The 11791-nt window shown below is 47.4% G+C and overlaps 1 protein-coding gene across 1 annotated transcript; it reads right to left on the minus strand.

Moving 5' to 3' along the window:
* Positions 1 to 1102: 1102 nt before the first annotated feature.
* On the minus strand, positions 1103 to 6018 carry LOC113487760 (C-factor-like). Its single transcript, XM_026862531.1, has 5 exons — positions 4152 to 6018; positions 3667 to 3854; positions 3035 to 3190; positions 2069 to 2179; positions 1103 to 1853 (listed from the first exon to the last, which is right to left on the minus strand). Exons 2-5 carry the CDS (start codon positions 3715 to 3717, stop codon positions 1740 to 1742), a joined length of 432 nt encoding a protein of 143 aa, XP_026718332.1. The 5' UTR covers positions 3718 to 3854; positions 4152 to 6018; the 3' UTR covers positions 1103 to 1739.
* Positions 6019 to 11791: the final 5773 nt, after the last annotated feature.

Below are 11791 nucleotides of genomic sequence, written 5' to 3' on the forward strand. Positions count from 1 at the left end.
GGCCGCCGCCCGCCCTCCCCGCCCCGGCGGCTTTTCCCTCCCCGCGGCCGGGCCCAGGGTCGCGGTTTCCCCCGTCTTGGGGCGAGGTCAGGGAGAGGGTGCTGGGCCCGGCAGGGCGTGCGGAGGGTTTCCCTCGGCGGGCGTTTGGCGGGGTGAGCAGCAGCGCCCTCACACCAGGGCTGTGACCTCGAGTTGTGTTGGAGCGTCCAGGGGAGGAAGCGCTTGCAAGGCTTTTTCAGACAAGCTCTGTCCTTTTTCCACAGCCGTTTCATCTCTCCTGCTCCCCCTCATCTGACTCGTGGAGCAGGGACAGTTTCCGTCAGCAGCACAACTGACTGCCCACTCCTCACCGCCGACAGGACATCAGCTTTTCCCCACCCAGCATCTGACAGTCAAGTGAAACTCAATAGTTCCAGCTCACGAGCTTGCCCCTTTCCTATCAGCTTTGTGCCGATACTACAGTCACAGCCTGAGATGAAATGTCAATGGCTTTCTGCTCGTGGTAAAGCGCTGCGTGTTGGTCACCTGCTCTGTCACAGCCGCTCGTCACTAAAAGCAGGTCTGAGCGCAGGAGCGGGGTGTAAGAAGCAGTTGCTAGAGCCTTCACACCCCCGTCTGTGCGGGGATCACGGAAGGCAGCGAGACACCTCTCCCTCACACACCCTCAGCTGCAGCCGAGGGCAGGTCTCGCAGTGGCTGCTGTCCAGGAACAGCCACACCAGCCTCTCCCGCTTACCGGGCTGTTGGGTGTCTTTTCTTCCTTGGTACAGGAACCCACCGTCTTGGCACAGCATGAAAGCGCTGAATCAGCTGGCATGAGGGAGCAATGTTGAAGCCGATCCCAGACTTCAAAGAACTTTTTGCTTTTATCCCTACCTCAGCCAGAACACAGAGATCTTTTCACCAGCTGCTTTTAGTATTTCAGACCAGAACAAGGGTCTGCCTCAGTTTCAGGTACACCCCACCACGTTAAACCCATCTAGCCTCAAGGAAACAGCAATGCTTAGAGTTTCTTCCTGCAAGGTAGAAATACAGTTCTCTGGTCAGAGAGGAGAATCCTACATATAGAGAAATTAACTGAAGTAGTTCAGTAAACAGACTATTTGTTTAAACAAGACTTTATTGAAGACACTTCAGAAGTTTATGTACAAAACAACATTCCCACCCTCGTATCAGGCTGCTAGTCACCCACTGGGAACAAAGCAAGTGTCTGGGGACACACTCAGAGGTTGCTGAGGAATTTACAGAAGTGCCAAATTCATGTAGTTTAGAGCTGGGCAATTTCAGCCTTGGCTCAGTTAGGACTGAAAGAAACCAAAGGATCTTTTCCAGACACGTGTCTCCAGCAGACTGAACATACTGGAATCTGACGGCCTGCACTGGCCTTACTCTGAGGTCAGGTCATTTACTTCTGCAGAGAGCGAGAGGCCCGCTTTGGTTTTGGAAGTGAAGAGGAACCAGCCCCTGGATTTAACTTGCAATTTTTAATCTGCTTTAGATGGTTCCAGGAGATACCCATCACTAAGAGAACAGTAGTATTTGCAGGAAGCATTAGAACAGAGCAGTAGCAATACCAAGTAGAAGAGTCAGCCACCTCACTTTCCAAATACACCTAGAGAGAGGCTGGATATCGGACTGGCTATTTCAACTAGCTTATAAGAAAACCCTAGAGACAAAGACATTAGTGGCACAAGTTCAATAGTGACTGACATGCTGTTTCTGTAGTGTACTGCGTGCTTCTACCACGGTAGAGTTTCCCCCTGCCAGTCCAGGAAGGAACCATTTTCTTTTTCACCAAGACGGTCCATAACGGAGAGAATACCTGGGATAGCCTCTTGCACCTGCATGGGAGCCTAGAGCAAATCAAGAGGAGATTATTACTGGGAATATCCTACAGAAGAGAATCACATGCATTTCAGGAGTTACTAGAATCAAGTGGGATGTGTTTTCATGTTTCATAGTGTGCCTCTGCAACACATGGAAGTGTATGCTGTACAGAGGGTTCTTGCTCAAGGGTTGGGACAACAAGGGAGTCATGCTTTGACATTTTCAGAGAGATGCCTCTTACCATGTTTCCGCCCATGTCTGTCTGAAGCCAGCCTGGATGCAAAGAAATACAGAGAATTCCATCCGATTTCAAGTCTGCAGCAAGACACCTGGTGATCATGTTCAGTGCAGTCTACAAGAGTGGAAACCATCTATTAGTGTGCTAGTTTTACACACGTTGAGCAAGACCTTAAGCCGAGCTGACTGGCACCTCCCTTCCACCATGCTGTCTCTTGATAAATGAAAGAGCAGTAGCAGTTATCTCATCCAGACTTAGGGGGGGGCCTCATTCTCAGAGATACCTGTTAAAGAAGCACTGTGAAAGCTCTATTGCCATAAGCTTACTGCCCAAAGATGAAACTAAACTATGATGGAAGATAAAGTAGCATTTGAAACTCCGAAGGAACTGTGGGGAAAATAATATTGACATAAGGACTCTGTTTTTCTGCAATAATCACTACACAAACATTCAGTTTTTCACTTCCGAACAGGGAAAACAAGCATATTAACAGCTTATGAGTAGGTGGTGTAGGAGAAACTGTCTAATCTTGACTATTCGTACAAACTCAGTCTCTGGATGTAACAAAACTTAGAACTCCACCTCTCGCTGATTAGCATCACCACGTACAGGTCAGCACACCTTTTGTTGAGTTTCATGCCTGCTATCTTGCTTCGACCGGAGAGGAACACAGCTGATAGGACACATGCTTGATGGCATCAGTTCTTCCCTGAATGCCAAGTCCCTCTGGAATGGATCTACATCAGCGTAGCGATGGAGCATTTGCGAGCCTGTTCTTAAAAAGTTGGCATGCTTGCTCCAGATGTACGGTTTTCACAGATCCCATTTCCACCCACATGAAGAACATGAACAGTTCCTGTGGCAGCCTCTCCAAGGAGATGCTGCACACCTCACATCGTCATCTTAAGCTCAGAGTGGTCCTTGACACACAGCCTGCCCTCACCGGTGAGCCCAGGGAAGCCCACAAACCTTTGCTATCCTGTAAGGGTAGACCTTGAGGAACATCTCATTTGCCTGGACGAGTTGCATGGAGGCAGCAAGAGAGGACATATTGATAATAGCAGCTCTGTGGCAGCCCATTCCTGTGCTCAGCTGGGCTGCCTTCCTCAGAAGGGGTAGAAACGCCTGTGAAAACAAGAGTTGGTTTTAATTTGGTCAGCTTGCTCTTGGCCTGTTCAAGGCAAACCAGACTCTCAGGTTCCGCTCTATGAAGACTTGCGGTACAACTCTCTGCCACCAGCACAGAATGGTGAGGGTTCCCCAGACAAGCTGGCCAGAGGAAACCTTTCTGTAACAGCCAGCTGTAAGTAACAAGGACATTCAGCCTCTTCTGCCCACCTCCTAGCCCAGCCTGTCCACTGAAGTGACCTCATACCAGATGGATTTAAATAAAGAGGAAGATCCTTGATAAAAGGATCTCGCCGCTCTCTAGGCATGTGGTTTGATATCAGACCTGTGTCTGTGCAGCTCCAAGGTGACAAATGCTTCGGTCCAGTTCACTAGTGGAAAATATATATATATATATATATATATACAAAATATAGTACTATATTATAGTACTTATAGTACCCTAGATAAAGTGTATTCCTCCCAGTTCTTACCTTGGTGACCATCAGCTGGGCAACTGTATTAGTTTCATAAATGGTGAGCATTGTCTCTGCTGTGACTTCTTCCAAGGAAGCGACCACATTGATGCCAGCGTTGTTGATGAGGCAGTTCAGACCTTTGTCTCCCACAATTTCTTCCACTTCCTTGACTACTTTCTTGATGCTGTTTTCACAAACCACATCTGCACAGAGGAGCCAAGAACAGCCACAGTGAACAGTGAACTGTGCGGTTCTAATGCCGGCTGTCACTATGCAACACGTGCTAAACCAAAGGTAAGGCATTAGACTCAGTGGGGACATTTAGGCAGCACTCAGAGATGGCTTTACATAGATTATGTTTCCCCAGTGTTATCTTAAGGTGAGGCTGATTGTTTTCAGCTGCTGGAGGTCATGTACAGCTACTGATCACCAAGGAGACCAGTTTCTTAAGATGCACTCAGCTGACTTTAGTTGAACATCTGTATAAGCCCTTTACTCACCCAGCTGGAGAAGCTTGATATTGCTGTATTGCTTGCTAAGCTGCTGGAGTTCCTAGGAAGAAGAAATTCTTTGGGTTATCTTATATATATATATATCTATATGTATATATGGCTATATCCATGGCTATTACATAAAACAGTTTGAGATCTGCTCCTCCAGGATTGTAACTGCCATTTCTTTTCATAACTGGGCTGAAGGCAGTGATACCACTTTATTTTCCAACCCACTGAGCAGCTTTTCTGAGAGCAAGATCAACTGCTCCATGAAACTGGACTCTTCACCTGCTTAGTTAAGATACCAGCACGCCAGATTACAGAGTTAGTTCTCTGTAGTTTGCAGTGTAACCAAAGGTCTTCCCTCCAGCAGCCACCACTGCCAGTTCCACAGCAGACCCGGGGCTCAGACTGCATCCCAAGCCAGTCATTCCCCACTTCTGTAAGAAAAGCAAAATTCTCCTGAAGCTCACCTAGTGCTAGACATCAGTTCAGGGCAACAGGCATGTTTAAGAAAAGCCATTTGGAATTATTGTTTGCAGGAAAAGATTTCCTAGCAATTTTCCCATGGAAATTCTGTTTCTCTGTACTCTCATTACCTTCAGTTCTTGTAACTGAAGGTAAAGCACATGTGAAATCATTACATACCCAGCAACTGTCCACAAGGACAGTTCTCTCTCTGCTAGATAGCTATAATTCAGTCACCTGTCTGCAACTCCTCAGTAGAGGAATGACTAGAGTTCTGGGAGAAAATTAGCACTATACTGGTGCTGCTGCTGGACAAAGTGTGTCCAAATTAGATTTATAGGCCCAGCTGAAATACTTAGGTTCCTGTGCCATGTAGCCAAGTGGGAAGCGTGGCCAGATGTAACAGATGGATTACATATTCCCAGCCATGTTTAGGGGACTGAGCAACCGTGGCCAAATGTTCCAGCTCAAGCAAATCCATTTCTTTAGGAGCCCTTTGGGAATAGGGGTCAGGAGGGCTGATTTTGAAAGAGTATTTTTTTGCCACTTGGAGATGCTTAGGGACTTCATGTCCTCTGTCAAGCTATAACGCATTACATCTTTTATCTCAGTTCATAGTCTGCAGGATTCTCTCCAGGCTTGTTTAGAAAATTTGTTCTCCCACTGAGGACAATCTACAACTGCAGTTAAGGCTATTAAGGGGAGGGGAAGGAAGAGGAACAAGTCAGAAGCACAAAATCAGATGACATTCCTTCCCTTGGATAGGGCTTAATGGGACAGTTTTCAACAGATTAAAGGCTCAGAACACATGATCTCATTTATTGATAGTCAGAAATAGTTCTGCCATGTCAAGGCCTGCAATAATTATGTGGCTTTGGACCGTCCACTGGACTTTAGCTTGACAGTATCATTTACTTGATAATAAACTCCAGAAGTTCTCTGGCTTCTCAAGGTTTGCTCATTTATTTATAGTCAGATTGCTTTACTCTCTGACAGAAACAAGATACTAACTTTTACTAAATGGCCAGAGTTGTTTCATGTAGCGACAACAACTGAGAGGCTTCTGAAGTGAGTAAGCAAGATGTTCAATTAAAAACTCCAAACACTGTAGCATTAAGCATTCTCCGGGATGTAAACAGCATGAAATTACAATTGCTGCATGCAAATCAGGTTTAAAATTCAATGGGTTTTCCATTTAGTTAATTACTTAGTTAACAAGTGACTCCCACTTCAGCGGTTTAAGTTTCTCAGAGGCAGCTTCCAGGCATAAAGCTGACACCTTTGGTCTTCAAGAATGTTACTTCACCTGATACAAAGAGAAGCTACAAAATCCACTTAGGAAAGCTAAAAATTGCAGAAAAGTCTGTTCTTTTTGATCTTGTGACTAGAAGGAACATGCAGAGAGGAGGACCGAGACAAGCTGGTGGCACTGCAATCTGATACAGGCGTTTCAAGTCACCAGCCATGTGTGGTGCTTCTCCTCTTCCCCCCCACCCCAAGTTGTTTTGATCAAAGAGATCAAAAACCTCCTGTGTCCAGAGAGCTCTGAAATAGTACTGCAGGATGCGGATACTAGTTATTGACTCCCCACTGACGGGATAAGCTTTCCTGAAACTCACTGTGGTCATCTGTCAAATGTCTTGTTCTCCCCTCCATTAAAAACAAAAAACCAAAACAAAATAAAACAAAAAAACCCACATCAAAACAAGACCAAAAAAAAAACAAACCCCACCCAAAACAAAACAACAAAACCCAAACCTACACCACCAAAGTTGTCTGCATGGGGTTTTTCTGCAGCAGACTTGTGCTCACTTTTTTTTTATGCCGACCTGCTAGTGCAAAAGAGGCACTGTACCCAGGAGAAATGGGTTAAACCCCCCTGGGAAGACCAAAAAATCTCAGAGCAGTCTCCCAGAGCCAGTACAGCCCATAATAGCAATGCATCCATACGAACAAGTGAGCTCACTGGGGCTGCTGTTTGAAGCACAGCTTGTATTTGAATGTCAGTTTACTCAGTTTCATTTAAAGACAGTAGGTACAGCCAACATATCCCAGGCTAAGTCATCATTAGATAGTGTGCTGTGACAGCCAATTTAAAAACAAACAAGACAAACAAAACCAACAAAAAAACCACCGCACAAGCCCCTAATACTCTGTTTAGTCTAGTAGCTCTAGAAGTGCTCCACACCTGAATAGTTACCCCTGAGAATCAACTCTTAGGAATTCCAAGAAAAATTTAAACTCTGATTAGCATCTGTTGTTTCCTGCTTGCTGATTTTAATTACGATTAACAAAGAGTCAGCCTACTCCAATTTAAACAAGATCCTCTGGCACTCAAGGCTCCAGATACAGATTCATCAGTACACAGGATATTTATTGCTAGATTTCAACCAGGAAAGTTATGTTGACTTCGTCAGTCAGCAAGATTTACTGGCCCAGTTGGAAGCAATCAAGCCAAACTAACAAAGCCTGTAGACAGCTTTGTCAGGCAAAGGCTACTTGGGTATCCTTTCACATCATCCTGCTTGCACTCAGGACAAAGTCAAAGATGTAACATATTTGCCCGTGTTTCTCTGAGACAGTATCACAGTGTACAGCCAACTTACTGTTTGATTGTGTAATAGCTTACACCAAGCTGCTGCAGACAGCCCCAAATCCACAGCCCTCTCCGATTCGAGAAGAGTCAGGCCTTAATGCTGTAGGACCTAACACTGCAATAACCCAAAATTAGAAAGTCTTCGGGAATGCCCCCCTTTGCCCGATACAACACATCTATCTTGCTAGAGCACTGCTCCAGAGATTGCTCAGCTGCTCTTCCCAATAGCAGACCACATGGCATGTAGCAGAGAAAAAAACAAAAACAAAACCTGACAGAGACAGTGTGCAGAAGCACTTCAGTGGGAGCTCTGTGTCTGACAAGGGAACAGACACAGCACTGTTAGTAACACTATCTCCTACTTCAGAGGAAGGGAAACAGCACATTAAGCCCTGGAAGCTTTCCAGAGCCCAGTAGAGGACTCTTGAGCAGCGAGGAACTGAACGCTTTCTTGTTCACCTGGGAACAAACTTGGGCTTGCGGGGAGAGCAGGAGGAACAAGGGATGCTCCTGTCCTGAGGCCCCACATTCAGCTCTCAGCACAGCCCAGGAGAGCCAGGCTGAGTTCTGGAAGCACTGTGAACACATCAGCACCAGGGCCGTTTGGATCCCCTTCAGCTACCTCGCTGGCCCAGAAAGCCATCGCTTCTTCCATTACCCCAGCAAGTTAGAGAGGGGACTGCAGAGGCTACACCATCAGTAGGTGTAGCCTTGAGCTTTGGGTCAGAGTTCTTCCCCTTTTATGGGGAAGAAAGAGAAAGAAAGAAAAGCAAGAGGGGGGTGTGAGGGGGTGTGTGGAGAATTACAGATGGGTCCATGAGCCCATCCAGGCTGCCTGATAATAACCGTACTGTGGTTTTGTCCATCTGGAGTGCAAAGACAGGACGTCAGGATTGTTTTGCAAGAGATTTGTAGCTGCTTCCACTCTCAGTGCTGGAGCAGCCCAAGTAAAGGCAGATCAGAATCTAAGTGTGGCTGAAGGAGTCTAGTATGGTGCTTTTCAAGGAGGGGCAGCGGTTATCTAGATGCGCCTGCAGGCCTGCTGCATGTTATCATGTGATCTAAAGCCCATTTGTTAGGCAAATGTTCTGTGGAGGCCACCTAGGAGCTATTCAGCACAAGAACTCAAGTTATTACAACTTCTGCCAGCACAGACTCACATGCAAAAGCTTGCAGCTGTTGAGCATTATCCAGGGTTAGCAAGTTACGGGAGACGTGCAGCTTTCCGTAGTAAGCAGAGGAAAGCAAAGTCAGACTCTTCGCCAGCATCCCTTTCTAAAGTCAGGTCCTGAGGGGCTCTTGTCTGCCCATTGTTTGGAGAATTCCGAGGTATGCAGTCATCTCTGTGACAGCCACACTCTGCGAGATTCTCTGGATAACTCTCAGCTACCGGGGAATTGCTGCTGACTGTTGTCCCCAAGATGGGCACAGGATTTGCCAGTAGCTAAGCATATTTAATTGCTTTTCCTCTAAAAACTGGAAGGTGATGTTTAAAAGGCTTTTCACTTAAGCTCTTCGCATCCTTTTCCCCTCTCCCTGCATTCTGCAACAGAAAAACGCTTCATCTACCAAGCCAGATGAAAGCAAAATTTAATAGAACTGTCCAAAGTTGCTGTTCTCCAAATTCATCCTCTAATCCAGAGGAGGAAGTCGGGGAGCAGAGCACTCACATTAAGCAGGATATTTCATACAGTCACTTACCACAAAGCAAAGTGGGAGGAAACAAAATTAGACCGCTTGAATCACCGTCAAGAGAAAAAAAAAACAAGCACTGACAGCTCAGGTGTGCAGAGAAAGAACGAGTCACTCAACTTTACAGCCCAGTCTGCACGGTCAACCAACTGGTCTTAGATGGGCAGAGCCCCATTCCACGTGCACTAAACCAACCTCTGGAGTGCAAGAACCCCAACTCTGGGTTTTTAAGATTTGACTGGAAAGTTAGTGAAGGCAAAGTTTTCTCTCTGGGAAAGAAAAATTTTAAAAAAGAGAAAAAAAAAAAAATCACTCCGAACCTTTGCCTTTCCTTACCATACCACACTGAAGCAACGATGCCAGATGGGATCCAAGGTTTGAGACAGTTGGATACGGTGCTGAGCCCCATTGCCAGAGGCTCAGGCACGTCCGTGCTTGCCCTCTGCCAGCTGGAAGGACCAGCCACATGGTGGAAACACACCTCAGAAGGTCAAAGGTTTGTGCCAACTTCCGCATTGCAGGTGGGACAGATAGCGCTAGTGAGACTACTACAATACCTTTAGTAAAGATTTTCCTTCCTTGTGGCGTTTCCAGACCCATCTGTTAGAAATATGCTTTCAGCTGCCTGCAGAGGTTTTTATTGATGTACTGCCAAAGCGCAGCACATGGCCTAGAGGTCCTTACAAAGAACAAAAACCCACCCTGATCCACCAAGGACAAACCTTGCCCCCCCCCTCACCAAAAAAAAAAAAAAAAAAAAAAAAGCTTAGAATGCATCCCATGTGGCCTGCAGGATCACCACTCGGGGTTACTGGAATGTGGCTCCTGGCCAGCTTCCTGCCTACATGAGACGCGAGTACCAGCAGTCTTTCCAGGTTTCTACTGCTGCAAAGGAGGAGTGACCCAGACTCTCCCCAGGCACACTGCACTCTTTGAAGGCTATTTCATCTTCTGGTGCAGGTTTTACCAGCCTTTTTGCTCCAGATTTTTAAGTATCGGGGACACGAAAAACCTCACGAGTTTGTTAAGATAACGTCCGTGTAATGTTTCCTAGGAAGCTCTTCCTATTGAAGGAACCATTTCACTTCTCCATGTAATTGATCCAAGAGCATTATAATGAGAAGTCGCTGCTGAACACAGGGCCAATTAGTGAAAAAGAACCTCCCTCAGCACCGGCTAAAGCAGCTTTAGAACAAACAACTAAGCGGGGAGATTTCTATCTAACAACAGGTCATATGTCTCTGCTGGTTTCCTGTACCACTACTACACCATGCTGTTGTGCAATCACTAATAGGAAATACATCTGGGACGAATGCCAGATCTTGTAACAGGAGTTAAAAGCGAAGAGAATGGCAGTGAATACCTGCTCAGGAGCTCCTGTAGTGCAGAAGGGGGGCTGAGGGGGGGGAGCTGCAGGAACCGGTGGCTCTGAAAGGCAGTCTGTGCACCAGATTTCAGTCTTGCTGGACTTTTTCTCAGCAATTCGATTCAGAAATAATCCTAAATGTGCCTTTGTGCTGGAAAGGTAGGGGTTTGGGTTTTTTTTGACAAGAAACACAATTAAGACCTTTTCCCTCAGTTCTATAAGTACCTGCAGAGCCGTTCTCTGCCCAGCCCTGTACTACCATCCTTGAATGAAGAGCCTCAGCACCAGCTCTTGAAGTTTTTGTGTAGCTAAGCAGTAAACTAAGTTGCTACGTTTTGTTTATTGCTAGCATGGTGCGATCACAGTTTGCACCGAAAAGAATAAAATCCACCATAAGGGAACAGAATCAGAAACTCTGTTTACCTCTGCACATGCCAGGGAATTTGTCTTCTGCTAAGGCAGCCTGCAAGAGGGGAGATGCACAAGTAGGGCTTTTGGTATCAATTCTCTGACCGAATGTCTGTGCCAATACACAGGGGTTTGAGACAGTCACAGAACTGAGAGCTCTGATTCTTGCAGCTCCGGAGCTTTCCTAGGGAAGGAAGAGGGTGATACCTGCGTGTATCGTGGTGCTGCCCCAGCATCTGCCTTACTGAGCGAGTCAGGATCAGACTGGAGATGCAACAGAGGACACTAGTGGTCACTAAGCGAGCAGAATGACAACCTTCATTATCGATTTGCCTCCCAAAGGTTTGGGGAGTGCATTTAATTTGTCTGACAGTCTGGGAATAGGGAATAAGCCCAAACACATTACTGCTGGGCTGGAGCAGCAGGAATGATGGCTGAAGGGAGAAAGGGCCACAAGCAAATACACCAACAACATGTAACAAAAGCTACCATGTTTTTCAGCAGAAGGTCCCTACCCAGCCAAGGAGAGCACTAAGACGGTGGTTAATTCATCATTCATTTTGGGCTTTCTCACTTGTTGCAAGTCCAGCAGAGAAAGGGAAGAGTCAGACGGAGCTCAGCTCCTTCTAGGGACACAGACACACCACGTAGAAGAGACAAGAAAAGCTACAACGGGTTTCACTGGCTTCTGCGGGGTGGAAGTAGCCCTGCAGGGCTCCAGGTCCGTGCAAAACGGGGGGCGGCCAGGACAGACCCAGCTCCAGCTGCAAATCCAGCCCGCAGCTCCGGGACTCGCGGAGCCGGCTGAGATGCTGCCGCCGCCGACCCGCCCAGCCCGAGCCGTGGCTGCAGCTCCCTGCTCGCCTCTCGGGAGGGCACAGAAGCCGCCGAATAGCGACAGCCCGTGCTCGTCCCACCTCCAGCCTCGGAGACCTTCCCGGCACCGGCTCTACCCCCGATCCGGGCACGGACGCCGGGCGGGCGCTCAGCGCCCAGCTCCCCTCCCGCCCCGGGCGCTCGCTGCCGGGACACCCGCGCGTGGTGGCGGAGATGCTCGATCTCTTCTGCGCTTCCAGAAGTGCCTTCTCCGTCCCCCCCGCCGCCGCCAGCCCCCCG

This window comes from Athene cunicularia (assembly GCF_003259725.1).
Source record: "Athene cunicularia isolate RWA chromosome 21 unlocalized genomic scaffold, athCun1 chr21_part1, whole genome shotgun sequence".
In the NCBI taxonomy this organism is placed as follows: Eukaryota; Metazoa; Chordata; class Aves; order Strigiformes; family Strigidae; genus Athene; species Athene cunicularia.

Excerpts from the sequence above, each read along its gene's own strand:
- LOC113487760 (XM_026862531.1), bottom strand. The coding sequence starts at position 3,717 with ATGCTCACCATTTATGAAACTAATACAGTTGCCCAGCTGATGGTCACC. Across the intron at positions 2,180-3,034 it reads ACCCTTACAGGATAGCAAAG|ACTGCACTGAACATGATCAC; the intron begins GTTTGTGGGCTT and ends CCACTCTTGTAG. Across the intron at positions 1,854-2,068 it reads CAGACATGGGCGGAAACATG|GCTCCCATGCAGGTGCAAGA; the intron begins GTAAGAGGCATC and ends GATTTGCTCTAG.